This window comes from Patiria miniata, unplaced genomic scaffold (assembly GCF_015706575.1).
Source record: "Patiria miniata isolate m_02_andy unplaced genomic scaffold, ASM1570657v1 HiC_scaffold_21, whole genome shotgun sequence".
Lineage (NCBI taxonomy): Eukaryota > Metazoa > Echinodermata > Asteroidea > Valvatida > Asterinidae > Patiria > Patiria miniata.
The window spans coordinates 7494737-7517879 of NW_024037060.1; the positions used below are offsets into that span (position 1 = coordinate 7494737).

At 37.7% G+C, this 23143-nt stretch overlaps 1 protein-coding gene across 1 annotated transcript in view; it reads left to right on the forward strand.

Moving 5' to 3' along the window:
- Positions 1-12192: 12192 nt before the first annotated feature.
- The window catches only part of LOC119729869, a 78693-nt gene continuing 67742 nt past the window's right edge, over positions 12193-23143 (forward strand). Inside the window, exons 1-9 of the mRNA XM_038202660.1 lie at positions 12193-12268; positions 14576-14742; positions 15503-15624; positions 17539-17675; positions 18659-18873; positions 20681-20778; positions 21090-21193; positions 22280-22409; positions 23050-23132. Of these exons, the coding sequence (XP_038058588.1) occupies positions 12193-12268; positions 14576-14742; positions 15503-15624; positions 17539-17675; positions 18659-18873; positions 20681-20778; positions 21090-21193; positions 22280-22409; positions 23050-23132 (1132 nt within the window). The remainder of the gene's footprint in view (positions 12269-14575; positions 14743-15502; positions 15625-17538; positions 17676-18658; positions 18874-20680; positions 20779-21089; positions 21194-22279; positions 22410-23049; positions 23133-23143) is intronic.

Sequence of the window (23143 nt, forward strand, 5' to 3'; positions counted from 1 at the left end):
GCAGATTGTATGGGGTTAGATGTTTATGAAACGTTTCAAATTGTAAGGGGTGAACATTGCATATTTTAGCGAAATTGGGCAAAATCAGATGTTTCCGAAAAATTTCAGATGTAAGGGATTAAGGCCAAACAAAAAAGTCTCCGGTTTCTGGTATGCGCGCGCGTCGACGTAGCAATGCGCGTCGGCAAAATGAAAAAGTTTTTATTTTCAATGAACGATGATGTCTCAAAATCGCCAAACTCACTGGTTTGACTGGAATCCTGCTGCTGCAAAATTTTAACGTGTTTTTAGATGGGGTTATGATCGAGAATAAGCTTTATGTGGCCTCTCTGGTCTCCCATAATATTTGCACTAAGTTTAGTCGGGCACCATTTGCAGTCATCAGCCGACTTTTGAAGCAAAAAAAAAAACCAGGTAAAAAAAAACAAGCCGCGTACCGCACCACTTTTTGGGCAAGCTCCAAACCAGAAACCGGAGACTTTTTTTTTTTGGCCTAACCTTGCTTTTTTAGTGAAATTTTGCAAAGTTAGATGTTACGAAAAATTTCAAATTGAAAGGGGTTAACCTCGCATTTTTTTTAAAGCGAAAATTGGAAAAAAAGTCAAATGTTTCTGGAAAATTGCAGATTGCAAGGGGTTAACCTTGCTTTTTGAATACGATTGGGGAAAAATAGATGTTCATGAAAAAAATTCAAATTGTAAGGGGTTAACCTTGCATTTTTTTGGGCAAAATAGGACACAATCAGATGATTCTGGAAAATTGCAGATTGTTAGGGCTTAACCTTGTATTTCTAGCAAAATTGGGCAAAAAGAAATGTTTATGAAAAATTTTAAATTGTATACCTTGTATATTTAGTAAAATTTGGCAAAATCAGATTTGTATGAAAAATCTAAGATGGTAAGGGGTTAACCATGCTTTTTTAGCAAAATTTGGAGCATATTTTACTAAAATTGGGCAAAATCAGATGCTTCTAAAAAATCCAGATGTAAAGTTTCCGCAAAAACAGCTGTTGAAAAAGAGTCCAATGTTGAACTTTACTGAGTCTGAGGTCTATCGAGGGGACGATCCTTATTTCAACTCCCGGAGATTCGCTGACAGTCTCTATTTTTCTTTTTAAGAAAGTCGAAATAGCTGAAGAGGGAGGTGAGAATCTATCTGTGCCCAGATACAAAGAGTAGAAATCTACGCGTCTGCCTTTTAAAAATACACAATTGCTGTGTTCATTGTTGACGGTAATGATCCGCCTAGCACACGACTGTTTTGCACATTAGGCTGTGTTATGCAGCTTCCTAACAAACCAAACACACTGGGCTCATTATATCGACTTGTTTTTACCCATTAAGGTAAAGCAAATGGACCCAGTAAAGACAACTTTTCTCAGTTTAAGGAAAATTCTAAGGTAACGAAATGGCCGAGTGGTTACGATTCGTCGTCCACGGTTAGCGGGGTCCCGGGTTCGAATCCCGCTGGTGTCTTTTTGGTTTTTAACATATGAGTTCAATTATTCACTATAAGATATTTAATTTCCCGTCGTAAAGTACCAACAGTACCTTAGCTTAATCGGTAAGCACTGCTGCTGGTACTGTCCGCGAGTTCCAGGTTGGCGCCTTCGTACAGGTTCAGGGCATGTGGTCCACTCGGAGGATCAGGGCTTAGGGGCCGCCCTGTTCCTCCCTTAGCTCTTTGCTTTTACATGGTGCCTGGCCCTCCGGGGTTATATGGATGGATAGGGAAGGAAGTGTGTATTGGTCGGGGACGCCGAGACCCCGGAAGAGAACTAAGGGATCGGCTGGGGCATTGTTATGGCTCAGACCGATCCCTGAAAGCTTGACTAGCACATAACTTTTTGATTTTTTTACCCTCTATCTTTTATACTTTGGTTTAGTTTGATTTCTACAGCTGCTCGGCAGGTCTACGGGTAGTATCAAAATTGAATCAAAGGTGTATGTCATAAATCAATGAATATTTCATAATTGACTATAATCAAAACGGAGTTTCGTTTGATCAATTTGACTATCATTATATAATGACGCGATTGCCAATTGACGTAAGAAACGCCATAAATTATACCGGGAAAGAATAAAGATGTACATTGTAATATAAATATTATTTATACATCTTTCAAATAGCGTGTCTTTAATTGTGAGCATTCCAAACAATACAGTAATTCGCAATAGTAATAGAATGGTATATGATAGCACGATCATTGCGTCTCTATTAAATTTAAAAAATATAATTTAGGCCCCTATGTGTGAAATATTCTTTGATTGACTATGATCTTCCATACGAATGAGTTAATTCGCAAAATATAGCAACAACAAAAGAGAAAGGAAAAAGAGAACATTCCTTTACCCTAAAAACTGGAAATATAATTTGTTTTGAAAAAGTCAAATGGGACACCTTATGTATTGATTTAACAGTTTGCAAGGGGTTAACCTTACATTTTAGCAAAATTGGGAAAAATCAGATGTTTCTGGGAAATTGCAGATTGTATGGGGTTTGATGTTTATGAAACATTTCAAATTGTAAAAGGGTGAACCTTGCATATTTTAGCGAAATTGGGCAAAATCAGATCTTTCTGGAAAATTTCAGATTGTAAGGGGTTAACTTGCTTTTTTAGTGAAATTTGGCAAAATAAGATGTGTATGAAAAATTTCAAATTGTAAGGGGTTAACCTTGCTTTTTTAGTACAATTGGAAAAATTTAAATGTTTATGAAAAAATTCAAATTGTCAGAGGTTTACCGTGCATTTTTTAGCAAAATAGGGCAAAATCAGGTGTTTATGGAAAATTTCAGATTTTAAGGGGTTAACTTTGCATTTTTAGCAAAATTGGGCAAAGTCAGATTTGTATGAAAAATCAAAAATTGTAAGGGGTTAACCTTGCCAAACTAGGGCAAAATCAGATGTTTCTGGAAAGTTGCAGATTGAAAGGTGTTAACTTTGCTTTTTTACTGAAATTTGGCAAAGTTGGATGTTGATGAAAAATTTCAAATTGTAAGGGGTTAACCCTGCATTTTTTTAAACGAAATTGGGAGAAATCAGATGTTTCTGGAAAATTACAGAATTGTATGGGGTTAACTTGGCATTTTTAGCAAAACTGGGCAAAATGAGATGTTTCTGAAAAATTTCAAATTGTAAGGGGTTAACCTTGCTCTTCGAATTGTTAGGGGTTAACCTTGCATTTTTTAGCAAAATAGGGCAAAATCAGGTGTTTATGAAAAAAAATTCAGATTGTAATGGGTTAACCTTGCATTTTTAGCAAAATTGGGCTAAATCAAATTTGTATGAAAAATCAAAAATTGTAAGGGGTTAACTTTTGCCAAATTAGGGCGAAATCAGAAGTTTCTAGAAAATTGCAGTTGAAAGGCCAGGGGTTAACCTTGCAGTTTTGGCACAATTTGGCAAAATGATATTTTATGAAAAATTTCAAATTGTAAGGGGTTAACCTTTGCCAAATTAGGGCAAAACCAGGTGCTTATGAAAAAAATGCAGATAGAAAGGGGTTAACCTTGCATTTTTAGCAAAATTGGGCAAAATCAGATGTTTCTAAAAAAAAATCCGATGTAAGGAATTAACCTTGCCAAATTAGGGCAAAATCAGAAGTTTCTAGAAAATTGCAGATTGAAAGGGGTTAACCTTGCTTTTTTAGTGAAAATTGGCAAAGTTAGATGTTTATGAAAAAATTCTAATTGTAAGGGGTTAACCTTGCATTTTCTTTTTTAGCAAAATAGGGCACAATCAGATGTGTCTGGAAAATTGCAGATTATAAGGGGTGAACCTTGTATATTTAGCAAAATTTGTCAACATCAGTTTTGTATGAAAAATCTACAATTGTAAGGGATTAACCTTTCTTTTTTAGCAAAATTTTGTGCATATTTTACTAAAATTGGGCAAAATCAGATGTTTCTGAAAAATTCCAGATGTAACGGATTAACCTTGCTTTTTTTTGTAAAATTGGGCAAAATTAGATGTTTATGAAAAAATTCAAATTGTAAGGCGTTAACCTTGCATTTTTAACCAAAATCGGGAAAAATCAGATGTTTCTGGAAAATTGCAGATTGTATGGGGTTAGATGTTTATGAAATATTTCATATTGTTAGGGGTGAACATTGCATATTTTAGCGAAATTTGGCAAATCAGATGTTTCTGAAAAATTTCAGATGTAAGGCAGTAACCTTGCTTTTAAGTAAAATTGGGCAAATTGAGATGTTTATGAAATTTTTTCCGATTGTAAAGGGTAAACCTTGCATTTTCAGCTTAATTGGGAAAAATCGGATTGGGCAAAACAGGATGTTTCTGAAAAATTTCAGATGTAAGGGATTAACCTTGATTTTTTTAAGCGAAAATGGGGGAAAAAATCAAATGTTTTTAGAAAATTGCAGATTGCTTTTTGAATAAGATTAGGAAAATTAGTTGTTCATGAAAAAATTCAAATTGTAAGGGGTTAAGCTTGCATTTTTTTAAGCAAAGTTGGGAAAAATTTTAATGTTTATGACAAATTTCAAATTATAAGGGATTAACCATTAATTTTTAGCAAAATAGGGCGAAATCAAGTGTTTCTGGAAAATTGCAGATTGTTAGGGCTTAACATTGTATTTTTAGCAAAATTGGGCAATCATGGGCACGAATTATTGTATGATTTAATTGGAGGCAGAAAGTAACCTATTTGGTGAAGAGGTTTTCACAAGTATTTTTGATAAAAAAAAATGTTTGTATGCCGCTTGTGCTTAGTATAACTTGTCACATTCGGACGAATACACAAGCATTTGAAGCCTAAATTAGCAAATGTGTTATCCTTTGACATTTAATAATATATTGTGAAGGACAGCGTAGACATATGCCTAGTAAACAATGTACCTATACAGAATCGTTCTAAAATCTGACCACTAAAGCCCAGGCCATCCCGAGGTTTGCCAAATTTAGCATTCGCAAGGTTAACCCCCTTACATGTGAAATTTTTCAGAAACATCTGATTTTGCTCAATTTTGCTACAAATGCAAGGTTCACCCCTTACAATTTGAGATTTTTCATAAAAATCTGATATTGCCCAGTTTTGCTAAAATGCAAGGTTAACCCCTTTCAATCTGCAATTTTCCAGAAAAACCTGATTTTACCCTAATTGGGCAAAGGTTAACCTCTTGAATTTTTGATTTTTCATACAAATCTGATTTTGCCAAATTTTGCTAAAAATGCAAGGTGAACCCCCTTACAATGTGACATTTTTAATGAACACCTGATTTTGCCCTATTTTGCTAAAAAGAAATGCAAGGTTCACCCCTTACAATTTGAGATTTTTCATAAACATTTAAATTTGTCCAATTTTACTAAAAAAGCAAGGTTAACCCCTTACAATTCGAAATTTTTCATTCACGTCTTATTTTGCAAAATATCACTTAAAAAGCAAGGTTAACCCCTTACAATCTGAAATTTTCCAGAAAGATCTGATTTTGCCCAATTTTGCTAAAAATACAAGGTTCACCCATTACAATTTGAGATTTTTCATATCAATATGATATTGCCCAGTTATGCTAAAAATGCCAAGTTAACCCCTTACAATCTGCAATTTTCCAGAAACATCTGATTTTGCCCTAATTGGGCAAAGGTTAACCTCTTACAATTTTTGATTTTTCATACAAATTTGATTTTTCCCAATTTTGCTAAAAATGCAAGGTGAACCCCTTACAATCTGACATTTTTCATGGACACCTGATTTTGCCCTATTTTGCTAAAAAATTCAAGGTTCACCCCTTACAATTTGAGATTTTTCATAAACATTTAAATTTGCCCAATTTTACTAAAAAGCAAGGTTAACCCCTTACAATTCGAAATTTTTCATTCACACCTTTTTTGCCAAATTTCACTTAAAAAGCAAGGTTAACCCCTTACAATCTGAAAATTTTCAGAAAGATCTGATTTTGCCCAATTTTGCTAAAAATACAAGGTTCACCCCTTACAATTTGAGATTTTTCATATAAATCTGATATTGCCCAGTTTTGCTAAAAATGCCAAGTTAACCCCTTACAATCTGCAATTTTCAAGAAACATCTGATTTTTCCCAATTTCGCTTAAAAAAAGCAAGGTGAACCCCTTACAATCTGAAATCTCCAGAAAGATCTGATTTTGCCCAATTTTGCTAAAAATGCAAGGTGAACCCCCTTACAATGTGACATTTTTAATGAACACCTGATTTTGCCCTATTTTGCTAAAAAGAAATGCAAGGTTCACCCCTTACAATTTGAGATTTTTCATAAACATTTAAATTTGTCCAATTTTACTAAAAAAGCAAGGTTAACCCCTTACAATTCGAAATTTTTCATTCACGTCTTATTTTGCAAAATATCACTTAAAAAGCAAGGTTAACCCCTTACAATCTGAAAATTTTCAGAAAGATCTGATTTTGCCCAATTTTGCTAAAAATACAAGGTTCACCCCTTACAATTTGAGATTTTTCATATAAATGCAAGGTTCACCCCTTTCAATTTGAGATTTTTCATAAACATTTAAATTTGCCCAATTTTACTAAAAAGCAAGGTTAACCCCTTACAATTCGAAATTTTTCATTCACACCTATTTTTGCCAAATTTCACCTAAAAAGCAAGGTTAACCCCTTACAATCTGAAATCTCCAGAAAGATCTGATTTTGCCCAATTTTGCTAAAAATACAAGGTTCACCCCTTACAATTTGAGATTTTTCATATAAATCTGATATTGCCCAGTTTTGCTAAAAATGCCAAGTTAACCCCTTACAATCTGCAATTTTCCAGAAACATCTGATTTTGCCCTAATTTGGCAAGGTTAACCCCGTACAATTTGTTGTTGCTATATTTTGCGAATTAACTCATTCTTACGGAATGCTTATAGTCAATCAAAGAATATTTCACACATAGGGGCCTAGATTATATTTTTTTAAATTTAATAGACACGCATTGATGGTGCTATCATATACCATTCTATTACTATTGCGAATTACTGTAGTGTTTGGAAAGCTCACAATTAAAGACACGTTATTTGAAAGATATATAAATAATATTTATATTACAATGTACATCTTTATTCTTTCCCGGTATAATTTATGGCGTTTCTTACGTCAATTGGCAATCGCGTCATTATATAATGATAGTCAAATTATTCAAACGAAACTCCATTTGGATTATAGTCAATTATGAAATATTCATTGATTTATGTCATACACCTTTGTTTCAATTTTGATACTACCCGTAGACCTGCCGAGCAGCTGTAGAAATCAAACTAAACCAAAGTATAAAAGATAGAGGGTAAAAAGAATCAAAAAGTTATGTGCTAGTCAAGCTTTCAGGGATCGGTCTGAGCCATAACAATGCCCCAGCCGATCCCTTAGTTCTCTTCCGGGGTCTCGGCGTCCCCGACCAATACACACTTCCTTCCCTATCCATCCATATAACCCCGGAGGGCCAGGCACCATGTAAAAGCAAAGAGCTAAGGGAGGAACAGGGCGGCCCCTAAGCCCTGATCCTCCGAGTGGACCACATGCCCTGAACCTGTACGAAGGCGCCAACCTGGAACTCGCGGACAGTACCAGCAGCAGTGCTTACCGATTAAGCTAAGGTACTTTACGACGGGAAATTAAATCTCTTATAGTGAATAATTGAACTCATACGTTAAAAACCAAAAAGACAACAGCGGGATTCGAACCCGGGACCCCGCTAACCGTGGACGACAAATCGTAACCACTCGGCCATTTCGTTACCTTAGAATTTTCCTTAAACTGAGAAAAGTTGTCTTTATAGGTGAGCAAACGCGCCAGGAAGATTACTGGGTCCATTTGCTTTACCTTAATGGGTAAAAACAAGTCGATATAATGAGCCCAGTGTGTTTGGTTTGTTAGGAAGCTGCATAACACAGCCTAATGTGCAAAACAGTCGTGTGCTAGGCGGATCATTACGCAACAATGAACACCGCAATTGTGTATTTTCAAAAGGCAGACGCGTAGATTTCTACTCTTTGTATCTGGGCACATATAGATTCTCACCTCCCTCTTCAGCTATTTCGACTTTCTTAAAAAGAAAAATAGAGACTGTCAGCGAATCTCCGGGAGTTGAAATAAGGATCGTCCCCTCGATAGACCTCAGACTCAGTAAAGTTCAACATTGGGCTCTTTTTCAACAGCTGTTTTTGCGGAAACTTTACATCTGGATTTTTTAGAAGCATCTGATTTTGCCCAATTTTAGTAAAATATGCTCCAAATTTTGCCAAAAAAGCAAGGTTAACTCCTTACCATTTTAGATTTTTCATACAAATCTGATTTTGCCAAATTTTACTAAATATTAAGGTACACCTCTTACAATTTAAAATTTTTCATAAACATTTCTTTTTGCCCAATTTTGCTAGAAATACAAGGTTAAGCCCTAACAATCCGCAATTTTCCAGAATCATCTGATTGTGTCCTATTTTGCTTAAAAAAAATGCAAGGTTAACCCCTTACAATTTGAATTTTTTTCATGAACATCTAATTTTTCCCAATCTTATTCAAAAAGCAAGGTTAACCCCTAACAATCTACAATTTTCCGGAAACATTTGATTTTTTCCCATTTTCGCTTTAAAAAAACGCGAGGTTAACCCCTTTCAATTTGAAATTTTTGTAACATCTAACTTTGCAAAATTTCACTAAAAAAGCAAGGTTAATACCTTACATCTGAAATTTTTTCGGAAACATCTGATTTTGCCCAATTTCGCTAAAATATGCAATGTACAATTTGAAATGTTTCATAAACATCTAACCCCATACAATCTGCAATTTTCCAGAAACATCTGATTTTTCCCGATTTTGCTAAAAAAAAAATATGCAAGGTTAACCCCTTACAATTTGATTTTTTTTTCAAAAACATCTAATTTTGCCCAATTTTACATCAACTTATGCTAACAAATTATCAGGTAACTGGATCATTAAACGGGACAGGTGCACATCGGCCTTGGAGCTCAGACCATGTGTCATGCACTCCTCAATGCATAGATGATGCACATAACACTATGGGTAGTACAGGCACAGCTTGGGGTACTGCCCAAACAATGATGAACGCATTGCGTATGCTTAAAGAATTACCCACAATTCCGGTTTTTACCGTTTAGGTCTGGCTCTAATCACTTTACGCGATCCGCTGACGTCTCATACACTGACTTTAGGTAAAATAGTCAGACTTTTGCGGTCTAGTAACCAGACTTTGACTCTTAACGAAACATCGAATGAAAAGGGAAATATCAAATGCATATTGCAAAAGATCGAATACAAATATACCGATGAAACATCGAATACAAATAGCTCGAAATGTCAAACATATGTGTAAAACATTGTTCACATATTTGAGAATATCGCAAATATATTGTAAAACAACACACACAACTGTATCGAAAAACATCGCACATTTAAGGCAAAAAATCGAACATAATATTGAAAACATCGCACATATATATCGTCAAAAACATCGCACATATAAATTGAAAATCGCATATAAATGTAAAACATCGCACACATATATTGACCATCGCACATATATTGTAAAACATCGCACAAATATATTAAACATCGCGCAAATAATGAAAAACATCGCACACTTATATTGAACATCGCACATAAATGTAAAAGATAACAAACACATATTGAACATCCAACATATATATTGCCAAATATTGAATATTGCAACGTTTGACACGCCATACGCTCGTGCTAGTCTTTTTGCGGGTCAGCATCCAGGGTGCGTTACGTGTCCGGATGGTCCGGGTATGGGCGCGTGGGACTTGACTAAAGGCTATTGCTGTCCAAGCTACACTGATGCATGCTACTAAAGATCCCTTCGGTGTTATAACCTTATCAGGACCGGGGTATTTTGGGTCATCTCAGGACCGGGTGGCACATTATGCCCCCCCCCCCCCCATCCTAAATTCCAAATGCGAATACAGATTTTCCTAAAATGTGGCAGGAATGTTGATTGGCCAGTAAACAATATGACGTCATTAGCTTGCACTGCGATGACCTAAGTAGCGCGCTAGTTTTGTGCCCAGTTTTGGCTTTAAAAAGTATTTTGGGCATATTTTCTACAGTTTTCATTCAAATATCGTCCAATTTGGCACAATTGGTTTGGGACATAAGGGCTTATGATCATGACGAAGTTCTGTATAGTCTACAATCTCAAGCTTGTAAACATCAAATTTGCAGTTATTATACCTTATCGCAAATTGGAATACTTTGCTCTCTAAGATTGACCGAAGCTATCTCTGATATTTGTACCTCCAAAGAGCTGGGTCAAATTATACAATTTTATCGAGGCGAGAATATTTGCTCTACTCTTCGGTACCAGTTGGTTTTCGTGAAGATTAAACTCCGATTAAAGTTCTGGTTCACCAATCGAATTGCGTCTAGATTTGCTTTCTGCCCACATGTTGTCTAAAATAAACAAAATCAGCCTCCAAAGTATCTCATTTGAATATTTATTCCCCGCTGTTTGCGTAAAAGTCCGAAGGGTCGGCCCCATTAATTACCAAAATGTCAACAAGTTTGATTTTTTCCTCACAAGTTCAACAAGTACGAGTTAAATTTAGTGCTAACACCGGCAGACCGGCCTGAAAAGCTCGTGTTTAGGCCTCGGTGCAGTTTTTTGGGGTAAAATCTGCTCGCCGTGTTTTGGATTACTTCTTGTCCGTTTTATGCAGAGGTCCAAGGCGGGCCAGATACAGCGAGCAATGCGGCTGCAGATTGTTGCGTTTTGTTCCCTGCTTGTTGCAGGTAAGAGCCCGTTTTCTTGCTCTATGTTGAGAGCTATAGTTGACTCAAAAGGCGTTCCAGTGCCTAAGAGAAGTCTGCGGGTTATTATGCACCGTTGGGGCGAGTTTTTAAAACTAAACAAAAATCCAATTAATTTTATGTCCACTATAATATACTTGTGTGTTTCTGTCATGTTGCATTCGAAACGGGTCCCGTTATAAGGACCGAAATATTACTTTAGGCCCTTTAATTTTGTTGATTTGTTTGTTTCAGGTCATTCCAGTTACGTTTGGGACAGTTTTATTCATTTTTATTTGTGATAGTCCTTATAAGGAAGAGTAATTTAAAAATGTCAATTAAGGGACTGATGATAAGTAAATGCTCCCCCCCCCAAAAAAAAGAACATCTGCTTTGTACATAAATATATGCCTTCAAAATAGAATGTACCAAAACTCGAATTTTTTGCAATTATATTTAACGTCAGAGGCAGATACATGAATTGTGTAGGGGGGGGGGGGGGTTCAGGTCCGTCAAGTTGGTTTATGTCCGATTGTTGCAGACAGGGGGACATAATAGGTAATGCAGCACATTGTTACCGATTCACTTATTGACATTTTTTTGAGGGGGGGGGGGTTGACACACCCCCCCCCTCTGGATCCGAACCTGGAAGTGATGAGAATTAATTTCAGTAACTCTGGTTTGATTCAAAGGAAACTGTTAGTCTACAACCAAATGCAAAGCCAACTTCACTCACACGGTTTTAAAACAGATACTTCCAGTTTTGTGTTTGACGTTTTAACAGCAGTCCCCTTGGTAGAAACTTTCTCCAAAAAAATATAGAGAGCACTTTTTTTCAATTTTAAAAGTACAGTTCCAGGCAACTCCAATCGAAGACAGCAAGGTTATAAAAACATACGAAGTTAACCTGTCGGTGCATGCCAGCATTTCTCAAGAAACCGGGTTTTTATGTTTAGACCCACTAACCTCGGCGATATTTTTTTCGGCAATTTTCTGACGACACCGCCCTTAGAGATGAGCTCAATTCGTCAAGCCTGAGACAATATTATACTTTTTAGGCCTGATTAATTTGGTGTCAAACAGAAATGGCTAAATTTAAAGTTTGATCGTGAGGTCTTTATAGTCAGCGTGTAGATTCGTAAAAGGAGCATCATTTGCAATGATAGAATCCTTGGCTTCATGATGTTGTTCCCTGAAGGCAATTAATATTGGTATAAACTTCTATTATATTTACGAGCTTTTTTGGTGATGAGATACAAAGAGGGATGAGATGACCTAAGCTCCACCCAATCCAATATGAGAGAAAATCACGCGCATTCGTAATCCTATACACACGCTTATTCGCGTGAATTAGAAACTTGCAAACTCACCATTTTATTCGCAGAAAGTTATCTCCATACTTTATCTGATATTATAGATAGTCGCACAAAAGCCCTACATGACTGTGAGCATATGTGGTCATGTAGACAAGGAACCACTTGACTTCTGCTCAGATAAGATTCGTACCAGGCTCGGTACAGATCTATCACGCCCATCAGGTCTGAAAAACAAGGCTCATGATGCGACTTTATAGATTGGTCGACATTTAACCTTATAGTTTCTGAATCACGCAGATCTGGGCTGCTGCTAAACACAGAATTTTGCCCAAGATTGTTTTGCTGAGCATAAAACGGCTATCAGTCACAAGCAATATACCAGTCACACAATGACAATTTAGCTGGTACCCTGTAATGTTGCATGGGCAACAAATTTAGCAAAAATGGTGTTGGCGCTCCATGAAATCTTCCCCATGCATGAGGCTTTGCATGGTTATGAAAACTATATCAGAAGTTTTGCGGCTCCACTATTTTGAAGAGGCAGTCTCTGATAAAAGCGAGGAGTGGCTCGGATAAGAATTGTGATCAGTATGCTCCGATCGTCACACTATAAACTCCAAGTATCGTTACACCTCACCTCCTTCAGGATGCATTAACTGTCCCCTATAGCTTGCTCGTCTTGCTGCATTCTGTCAAATTCCGTCGATCCACAACGGATACTCTTTATTTGGGGGGGGGGGGGCAGTTGTTGGTATCACAGACAAATTTATAAATATACAAACACAAGTGGGGAGTAAAATAAATGCTTTGTTGGTTTCATTTTTCTATACAAGGTTTCTCAAAATATATACCAATCTTTTTAATGTAAATTATCAGAAATGTATGCGTACTGAATATTTCAGCAAGAGGCAACCACATGGGGAAATGCAAGGACGTCCTCTATCCAATTGTATATTATTACGTCATTGTCATGGATGACTGGGCAAGCGCAAACTGATAGCCTGTACGAAAGAGGTCAAAATCAGCACATGACAATGACGTAATGAACTTAATAATAACATTGGATAAAGAACATCCTGCAGGCCTTTTTGTCTAATGTAGTTGCCTCTTTCTGAAATATTCAGTAGGCCTTTATTTCTGATAATTCACATTGGAGACACCCTATAAGTAAAATAATATAAGTGCGTGTATTTGAAATGCCACTTGAACCTCTATTCAGTACATGTAATATAAAACGTTAGAATAACTGCCGTTATTTTTCACGATCTTCTGTGGACGATAACATGTAGAAGAAAGATCCACGGCAAAAGATTCAAGGTTTTGAAATTTCGAAACTTTGAAAGATTATAAATAAACTTCTAATCTTGGTCACAGCCATGACATTTGAACCAAAATAATACTTTCTGCATGCCCGTGCTAGTGACACCGAAACTTTTGTGACACCGAACTTTTAACCTTTATCTTACTTTTCGAAGACCGGCATTTAGTTTTGTGAGGTCAAAGAACCAGGGAAGCATAAATAAATAATAAAGTCGAAAATAAAAAAAACTTTCCTATTATTTCATCGATCTTTTATATGAATTCGTTTTGGAATGTCCTGATGTACGCCTGACTGCAAGTCCATTATGGGCCATAGCTATGGGGTATAGTTTTAGATTGTAGGGATAAAAAAGGAGGTATCCTAACCGCCACTGAGAATCTCGCATCCAACACCATAGGATTAATTACTTAATTTTGATAAAGTTGAAGCAAACTTGAAACCGGGTGAGGATCACCAAACATTTTAAGTAACTTTTTGTGTATACAGTGTGTATAAAAAAGAGACATTTAGAGAAAAAAAAAATTGAAAATACAAGCTCCTATTTTGTTTAATAATAACTTATATACGCTTTTAAAATGATTATTACAATGCTGTTTTTTCTATCTCATTTGAACACCTACATCCAGAGATATAGACAGTTAATTGAAAGGGATGATATGTCAATGTGGTCCAATGTGCATCAAAGTGGATGAAAGGAGATTAACATGCGAGTGATCTCTCTTTTGGCCAACTTTAATGTTCTTTGCCAATCAGTATTTAGTAGTTGGAACCTATATGATTCATTGATTATGTAACCGTTTGCATAATCATTGGAGCATATAAACTTAGGTTGTTCCAAGTCAATATTGATTGGCAAAGAACATCAAAGTTGACCAACAGAAAGATTGCTGGCATGTTAATCTCATTTTATCGAATTTCCTGCAAATATTGGATCACATTGACATATCATCACTTTCAGTTAGCTGTCCTCGATCTGGATATAATTATATATGTGTCCAAATGAGATAGGAAACACAGCATGGTGTTGAGAAATAATAATTGTTTAAGCGTATATAAGTTATTATTAAACAAAATAGGATCTAATATTGTTTAAACATTTTTTCTCTTTATTTTTTGGATACACATTTTGTAGGTTTGTAATTTGTTTACAGTTACACATTTGCACTGATTCATTGAATCTGCAGTTGCGGCACAGAATGGGATAGTGAAATGCGGGGGCAGTTGGCAGCAACTCGGCGAGAAATGCTTCCTGGCCGTGGCGGGCTCCAACCGCAACTGGAAGGACGCCCGGAGTGATTGCCAGACTAGGGCCGGAACTGATCTGGCTGTTATCCCTGACCAGGCGACCACTGTAAGTCAAAAACTGGGCCTGGGCAGGATCCAAAGGATGGAAAACTGGGATTGAGGGGGAGTGGCTGCCACACACCGGCGGGATGTTGCGAAGATACTTGGGGAGGGGGAGGGGACCCAGATCATCATAATCGTCTTGTACTTTCGTTTATACTTTGAAATTTGATATGTTTTGCCTAAATAAGGATAACTTCACAAAGTCACAGGATGTCATTAAGGGTTCCCCTTCTCTGAATCGAAGGAGAAAAAGTCCGAGTAACGTTTTCTTTGTGTTTCGTTTTGCTTCGTTTTTAACCCTTTGGTGCCCAGATTATTTGGATTAGATGCACTGAGATTATAGCGTGTCACCATATAGAAATACTGAAAGATAACTCCAACTGGGAATGAATTCTGGCGTAAAAAAAATGAAATAAAACTCTCTTTCCCAAACCCACTATATAACTTTAAGGATTGAAAAATTATCAATTCAATATATATATATTGGCGTATTTCCTCCCGAAAAAATTTGTCTAAAATCGTTCCTGGCCCATTTTATTTCTCATGGAGAACTTTAGATGAACTTATTCAGGCAATACGTCAACTAAAAACAAACTGACAGATCGACGGACCGACAGTCCAACGAACTGGCGACCGACCGACCGACCGACTGACCGATCAGAGCACCACTCGCACGGACCGTTATAGCAACTGATGGCTGTCTCTGCATTTCTCCTGTGCTGATCTTTGAAGGTCCAATAAATTCTCCTTTTTTTCCAATCCAGACTTTCTTACAGTCGATGTTGGCAGGGGTCACATCTCAGTATTGGATAGGACTACATGACCTCCCCAATGAGAACGATTTCAGATGGGTCGACGGCCAGTCGCTTATCGATACAAACTACACGTAAGTTAACAGGCCGGCTTTGAAATGTGGTAGGGATTTGACGTTTTTAAAAATGCCATGAGATCCTACTCAGTAATGTTATTTCAGTTGCATAAAACATGTAGCATGAGACAGTTTTTAAACGTTAGTTTTCTTTAATTTGTAACAAGCCATGTCCGTCTTTATGTTTAAGTTTCTCTCAGTGTTCCGAGGGCACTGTTTTTTTCCCCAACCAACTTATTACTCGAGCGCCCTCTGTTGCCGAATGAAAGTAATTTCATAGAAAGGCCGCAAACGCGGTGTGGTCAAATCGTGGAGTTGTCAATCTCAACATATTCCTTCATGGGTAAGGAAAATCAACATTCATGACCTTGGTAACGAGTGTTGTCGGGTACATGTATAAAAAAATGTATCACTTGTGTAAAAGGTTTATCGTAAAAGCCTATTTTTGGGGTTTTTTTTTAACGGAAAGAGATTGAATTTTTGTGGTTCTGCTCTGGATGAAAACTTTCTTGCACATGTTGCATAAAGCGCTGATAAGATATAGAGCGCCCTCAGTGCTACTTCTAGAATTAAAAGGCTTCTCTCCGTCAGCCTCTTCTATTATAATATCAGTAGCATGGTGATTTTTCGGGGGTCAGCACGCTGTGGCTTTTGGAAATGCCCTTTGATAGACCATGGAGGAATAAGAACCTCCATGGATAGACGAAATACCTTTGTCTGAAATTCCACTTTCTGAAACACAAATCCACCAAAAAAGTTGAGCTGGTTGATCTATAACTATGAAATGTTTTAGAATGATTGACATTTGGAATGGGACAATTTTTTTGGGTGGCGGCTGAGTTTTAGTTTTACTCACCGGCCTCGCGTTGCCGATCCGACGAATACAGCGGTCATGTTCATGTGTGTTTACGTACGTTTTTTACGGACGAAAATGTTTTTTTGTCAGCAAAGATTGAAATAAATTTTTCTAGAGTTTTTCTGACATTAATTCCACCAAAGAAAACCCATTTGGAAGATGGGTACCAGCCAGCGGCGGCGGAATGGGTTTGAAACTGGGGGGGGCATCACCAAAAAGGGGCATGTGCAAACACTTGGGGGGGGGGTGTCCGGACAAATCTTGTCAGCGCGATAACTTGAGAAATACTTAACATATGAACTTCAAATTTGGTTTGTGTATTGTTCTTGGTAATCCTAAGAACCCTTTTGCATTTGGGGCCGAAAGGTCAAGGGTCAAGGTCACAGTGACTAAAACAATAGAAATTTTGTCAGCGCGATAACTTGAGAAATAATATATAAAATTCAAATTTGGTTTGTGGATCGTTCTTGGTAATCCAAATAGGCCTATCGCATTGGGGGTCGAAAGGTCAAGGGTCAAGGTCACAGTGGCTAAAACAATAAAAATCTTGTATTTATTCTGTGATCATAGGGATTTATTAAGGAATAATTCATATAAAACCTACAGAAGACACTATAATGCTGTCAATGAACGTTCCATGTGACCAAGGTACATGTAAGTTGATGTTAAAAGGGTGGTGTTATGTCATGGGAACAGTCACGGTTGCGGGGCATTTGTGTTTGTAAACACCGTGACCTGACTTGTTTTTACACTGTATTTGCAATTTTAGTGACTGTTTTAAAAAGTGGTGTCAGTTAGGATACAGTATCCCCCCCTCCCATAGGTATCTCTCTCTCATATTGTTTTTCGAATTTAATAAAATTTCTCAAAAACAATGTTGCAACCTGACGCCGCGATTGCGGACAAAGTCTATGGACAGTCAAGAAACTTTTCTAAGTGTTTCCTAACAAAATTTGGAATATTTCTCAGTCCCAGATTCATGTCTTATCATTTTTGCATTGATCATTAAGATGATATATGAAGAAAAAAGTGGCGTCAGGTTGCAACTTTTTTTTCCCATTTCTCTTCAACCTTAGGAACTGGGCGCCTAACCAACCCAACAACGGTTGGTTTTTCTCTGAGGATTGTGTTACCTTCAAACCGTCCACTGGCGAATGGAATGACGCGACCTGTGACTTCGGTACCAGGCCTTACATCTGTGAAAGGAATAGCTGTAAGTGACAAACATCTCAGCTGATTGCTAGTATGGGCCCTTGGATTAGCATCGGAGATGTAACTGACAGGCCGGGAGGGGGTGGGGACAGTCGTGTTTTTCCGTTAGTCTCGAGGACGAGGCTTTGTCTTATCCTCTTTTCCTGTGATGTAACACTTTCTTGTAGACTAACCACACACCTTTACTCCTGAGGAACACCTTCAAGAAAAGACGAACTCCCGAGGACAACAAAGAATCTGGTGTTCTTTCTTTGTGTGATCTGGTCTCCGGGTGTGTGTAAAACATGTACATCCACACATGCCCACACGTTTGTTTATGGTGTAAATCAAGGATTTATTTTTGTTCCTCTTCCCTTTTCCTTTGTTTGTACCCTAACTTTTTTGCAACAGCTCTCATTGGTTTTGTACACGTTTTCTAATCGAGGTCATCCTCGATTTGGTTCCTGATCTTGATTCACCGATGATGTTGCACGTGTGTGTCCTCGATTTACACCATAAACAAATGCCTGCAACTAATTTGTGTCCCCATTCTTTAGAAAAACACACAACCCCCCCCCCATTAATTTGGGGTAACTATCGAGCCTTTTATGTAATTCACTTATTTACATAAAAGGGTGCATCATTGGTTGACCATATTTTTGAAGACAATCCCTTTAAGTAGCGCAGTAAGGAATTATTCAAAGATAAATTGTAACAAAAAAACCTAAAAAACAAACCTAAAAACAGTTCAGAAAAAAACAGATTGCAAAAAATTGCAATTGGAGGTCGACATTTTTCCACAATGCACTGCAGGCAGGCCGGCCGGCCAGGATTTAATTTCTTCATCGAACTCTGCAACTATTCTTTACAGTGGATCTCTCGATCTGTTCGGTTCAAAAGCAAATTTCTGAAAGATTGCACTCACTCAAAAACTGATCGGGGCAGATTGTTAGAAATTTCTTCTTTTTAAAATTGTTTATTTTGCTGACCTCACTTTTCCCAAAGCATCCATTCCAAAATGTGACGAGTCCCACGGCTGGAGGAGCTACAACGGCAAGTGCTACCAATTCTTCTACGATTACCAGACATGGCAGACGGCCCAAGACACCTGTTCTTTCTACAAGGATGGCCACATTGCGTATGTCAAGAGTCCCGAGGATCAAGCCTTTCTGGACGATCTGCAGCTCATGCATGGCTATTCCTACTGGATTGGCCTGCAGGTAAGTGTCAGCAGGTGTTTTGACACTACGGGCTCCGTGCGCGAACCACAGAGGGCTTTTTTTGACCGCTTTTGCCTTGGGAGCCCCGTTAACGGGACACACCGTGTGTGCGTATGGCTTGCTCGCATATGCGAAGGTCACATGACCTATTTCATTCTGAATGTGCCCAAAGCACAATGTGAAGGGCAGACTTCAATATTGACTGTTTGAGAGGTCAGCGAAGTTCGCGAACTAACTTTGGTCCTTAGCTACCAACCAACAGCAAGCTCTGCAGGTTCGTTTGCATCGTATGACAATGCGCCTTTGTTACGCTAATTTGCTACAGCTGCTGAGTTCGCAGCGTATGCGAACCTATTGTACACGGAGTATTCATGACCATCTATCAATGCTCCGGTAATACAATTCAAGTTGTTTTTTGGCATCGGCGGTATTTGTTAAATCAGGAGCAAAGCGCTGCATTCCCGAATATTTTCCTGAGATTTGTTTTTTGAAAGGTGGCAAATTTTTCGACACATCGTTTGTTAAATGTTGACAAGTCGAAATCAATTTCCTGACGTGGGAATGAGGAAAGAGTTCCATACTGGGCCACCACTTATATTCCCTAATATGACCTGAAAAGTACCAAAAGTTGTAAATCTGATGAAGAAACACTATTTAAGGAGAGCAAAAACTTTTAAAATACTTTTAACTTTTGCTGTCATGGCCCATAGACTTAGTGCAGGAGGTCTGAGTGGTGGCCCAGTATGGAATTCTTTCCCGGAACGAAAGTTCCTTACCACAAGTTTCTTGGCCCTTGGGAAATATTTCAACTTCACACCTTGCGGTATTCATCAAGCACAAAGACTGCAACAACTGATCGTATTCTCAGGAAGCATTTTCCCTTAAAATACGACGTTATTTGTATGAACTGGATTTTTTATATAACTAAGCACCGATTGTTCTGATACCGAAAATGTACTTACCATTGAGGGGGTACATTAGCACTGAGCCCATCATCTCACCTACACCTGTTGATAAATCAACATGAGTTTCCGTGATGAGCAGAACAAGGTCAATCAAGCATGGGTTGACAAGGCATACCTTTCAAATTTAAAGAGGTTGTGGAATGCTCGAAGACATATCCGTCATTTTTTGGGTATATGTAGCCTAAGGTGTGATGAAATAAAAACGACTATTGTTTCTGTCATAAAATGAGTACAAAAGGTACTTTTGAGAGCTGTTTTTAAAGTCCTGTCATGCCTGTTTCGACCCGAACGTGCAATTTGTGTAAAAGTCGTCGTTGCGGGCAGCAAACAAAACACAGTAAATCGTGATGTAATAAACAGGACTCCCGGTGCAGAGTAGCATAAACGAGTCCTGTTTATTACGTCACGATTTACTGTGTTTTGTTTGCTGCCCGCAACGACGACTTTTACACAAATTGCACGTTTGGGTCGAAACAGGTCCTGAAAAATAGCTCTCAAAAGTACCCTTTGTACTCATTTCATGACAGAAACAATAGTCGTTTTTATTTCGTCACACCTTAGGCTACATATACCCAAAAAATGACGGAAATGTTTTCGAGCATTCCACAACCTCTTTAAACCATTTTGTATATGGCTGCACCATAGAGTTTGGATTTTCTATTAGGAGCTTCTGAACATTGGTCTTGATCACTGTCTGATTATAACCATTTTGGAGCTATGTTGGAGTCTTGCTAGTGTGGAAGTGGTTTCTGAATATCAGATGGTCAGAATATAAGCAAATATGCTGTTTTGTGTCTCATTATTTTCTAATTCTCTTCATTTTTGTTCTGTTCAAAATACAGGATGGTAGCACGAACGGTGCTTACCAGTGGTCGGATAAGACCAAGTTTGACCTGACCAACGATTTCTCTAATTGGGAGACTGGCCAGCCAACGAACAAGTACGTAGATCGCGTGGGACTCTTTCTCTAGAAAGGACCTCTCAAACAATTGTTACATGTAGGATGTGGCAATTTCATTGGGGAGGGGGGCATAAAATGAAAGGATGCGAACAAATTCTTCAATAACATTCCACAACTTTTTAACAAAAAAAATTGAAATTACCCGTGTCCATGATGTCCGAGGACGGTTATTCAGGGGTGAAGGAATTGGTCTGAATTGTGATGACAATGGTATATCACATGCATAGTCACCTTCTTCAAGTTAGTTGATTCACTTTTGTTTATATTATTTTTCCAATTTTTTGTTTTAGTTGGTATGGTAACGAGGGTGATTGTGGGAATGTGGACACATCAGGACATTGGACCATAAGCAAATGCAACGACATGATTGATTATGTTTGTGAAATTCCTGAAGGTAAGAAACTTTGCTAAATTGTTTAATCCTTTACTTCTTGCAATTGTTTCCATTTTATACTTATGCCTCTAGAGCTAAGAGAATGCATACAATGAAACCAATCGACAAAAGAACGGTTGAACAAAATCGTCAGTTCAGTGCATGACATCGTGTAGCTGCAATCGGCTGAATGAGAATGTGTCCCGAATGCTGATTTCGGGTGCAATTCAAAACATGACTCCACAACTTTCGAATTGATATCGACATCCTAGAATATTGTTTTTTTCCTGGAATATGCAGCATCCACAGAGCTAAAATTTCATCAGGTTAGTTGTTAAGCACCCTTCTTTAGATTTTAAGCACTTTTGTCACTTCAAACGAAAGAAATGCACAAATGACAAACGATCTACTCTACCCTTAAGGCATTAAGTGGTGCATTCCCCTCCCTCATATCTGACTTTGCACAGACTTTCCGCCCCAGACGTGATAATCTCCACTCTACTCACAAGTCACTTCGTATGGAATGGATGTAAAATACCAGTGGGGAGATCGATCCCTCCAGGTGGCATCTTCCAAAGTCTGGAATGCTCTCCCTCCTGAGTAACAACAGATGTCTTCTCTTAAGGGAATTTAATTGGAACTGAAAACTCACTTGTTTCAAAGGCATTTTTCTGTAAAACTGTAGACATTTGATGATCAGTGCATCTGGGCCCAATTTCACAGCGCTGCTTAGCACAAAAACAGTCTGGCTTATAAAAAGGTTACCAGCCAAAACTCCATGTGATTTTCATGCTAAGCAAACAACAGCTGAATACTAATCACGAGCAATATACATCACATGGAGTTTTGGCTGGTAACCTGCTTTTATAAGCCAGACTTCTTTTGTGCTAAGCAAATTTTTGTGCTTAGCAGCGCCGTGAAATTGGCCCCAGGTATGTTGAAGCTGAAGTTGTTTTGAGCTAGCGCCACGACTGCTTTCGAGCGGATGTGGGTACTCTATAAGACTCTGTTATTATTATTATTAACTGTGCGAAGAGCGAAATAGTCTGAATTTTCAGAAAACCTTTTGTTTCTCTTTTGTCTGTTTGTTTGTTTGTTTGTTCTCAGGTGCCTGTGCTCCTGGGTGGTATCTTGTCAACGGAAACTGCTACCAAGTCAACTCCCAAACTCTGAGGACCTGGACCGATGCCAAACAGTATTGTGAAGCACAGCTGGCCTTTCTGACCACCATCAAATCGTAAATATTTTGTTTTTCCCCGTAAAACAGAATTCAAGTATTGCATTGTCAAATATACAGTATCAACATTTCGCAAAACTATTTTTTTTTTTAGCATCTCAAAACAATCAGTTAATTTTTCTCAAAGGCTGTTTGCTGGTTTAAAATTTTTTTTTTTTTACCTTTTTGACCAAATGAAGAATCCATATTTTTGGGGATAAGATTTAATGAAAAGAATGAGTTTGTTGGAAATATACAAGCTTTGTAGGTTGTAGTGAGTGAAGCACATTCCCCTTCAAAACTGTTGGACCCCCTGAAAAAACACAAAAAGCAAGAAAAATCCATTTCAATTTAAGTTTGGAGAATGAAATAGTACACCAATTTTTATATTATCAGTAGTTAATCCCTCTGTAGAAAATTATAAATCACTTTAGTTCAAATATTTTGGGAGTTTCAAAAATTGCTCTGTTCTTCCCTCATTTAGGGGACGATGTTTAGTGCATCTCTACTGAATGTTACCGTTATGACAAAGCTAGTGCCAATCAAACAAGAGTCATCATTTTTATATTATTCTTTTTGAATAATAACTGTTGATGGTTCTGTTCATTATTAGAGAGGTTTTCGTCTCATGGTTTTTCTCTTTTATTACGGCTTTTTTCAGGGATGCGGAGAACAACATGATCAAATCTTTTCTGAGTGATCTCAACAGCCAAGGCATCAATGAGCTCTACATCGGGGCTTCAGGTTTGTTGCTG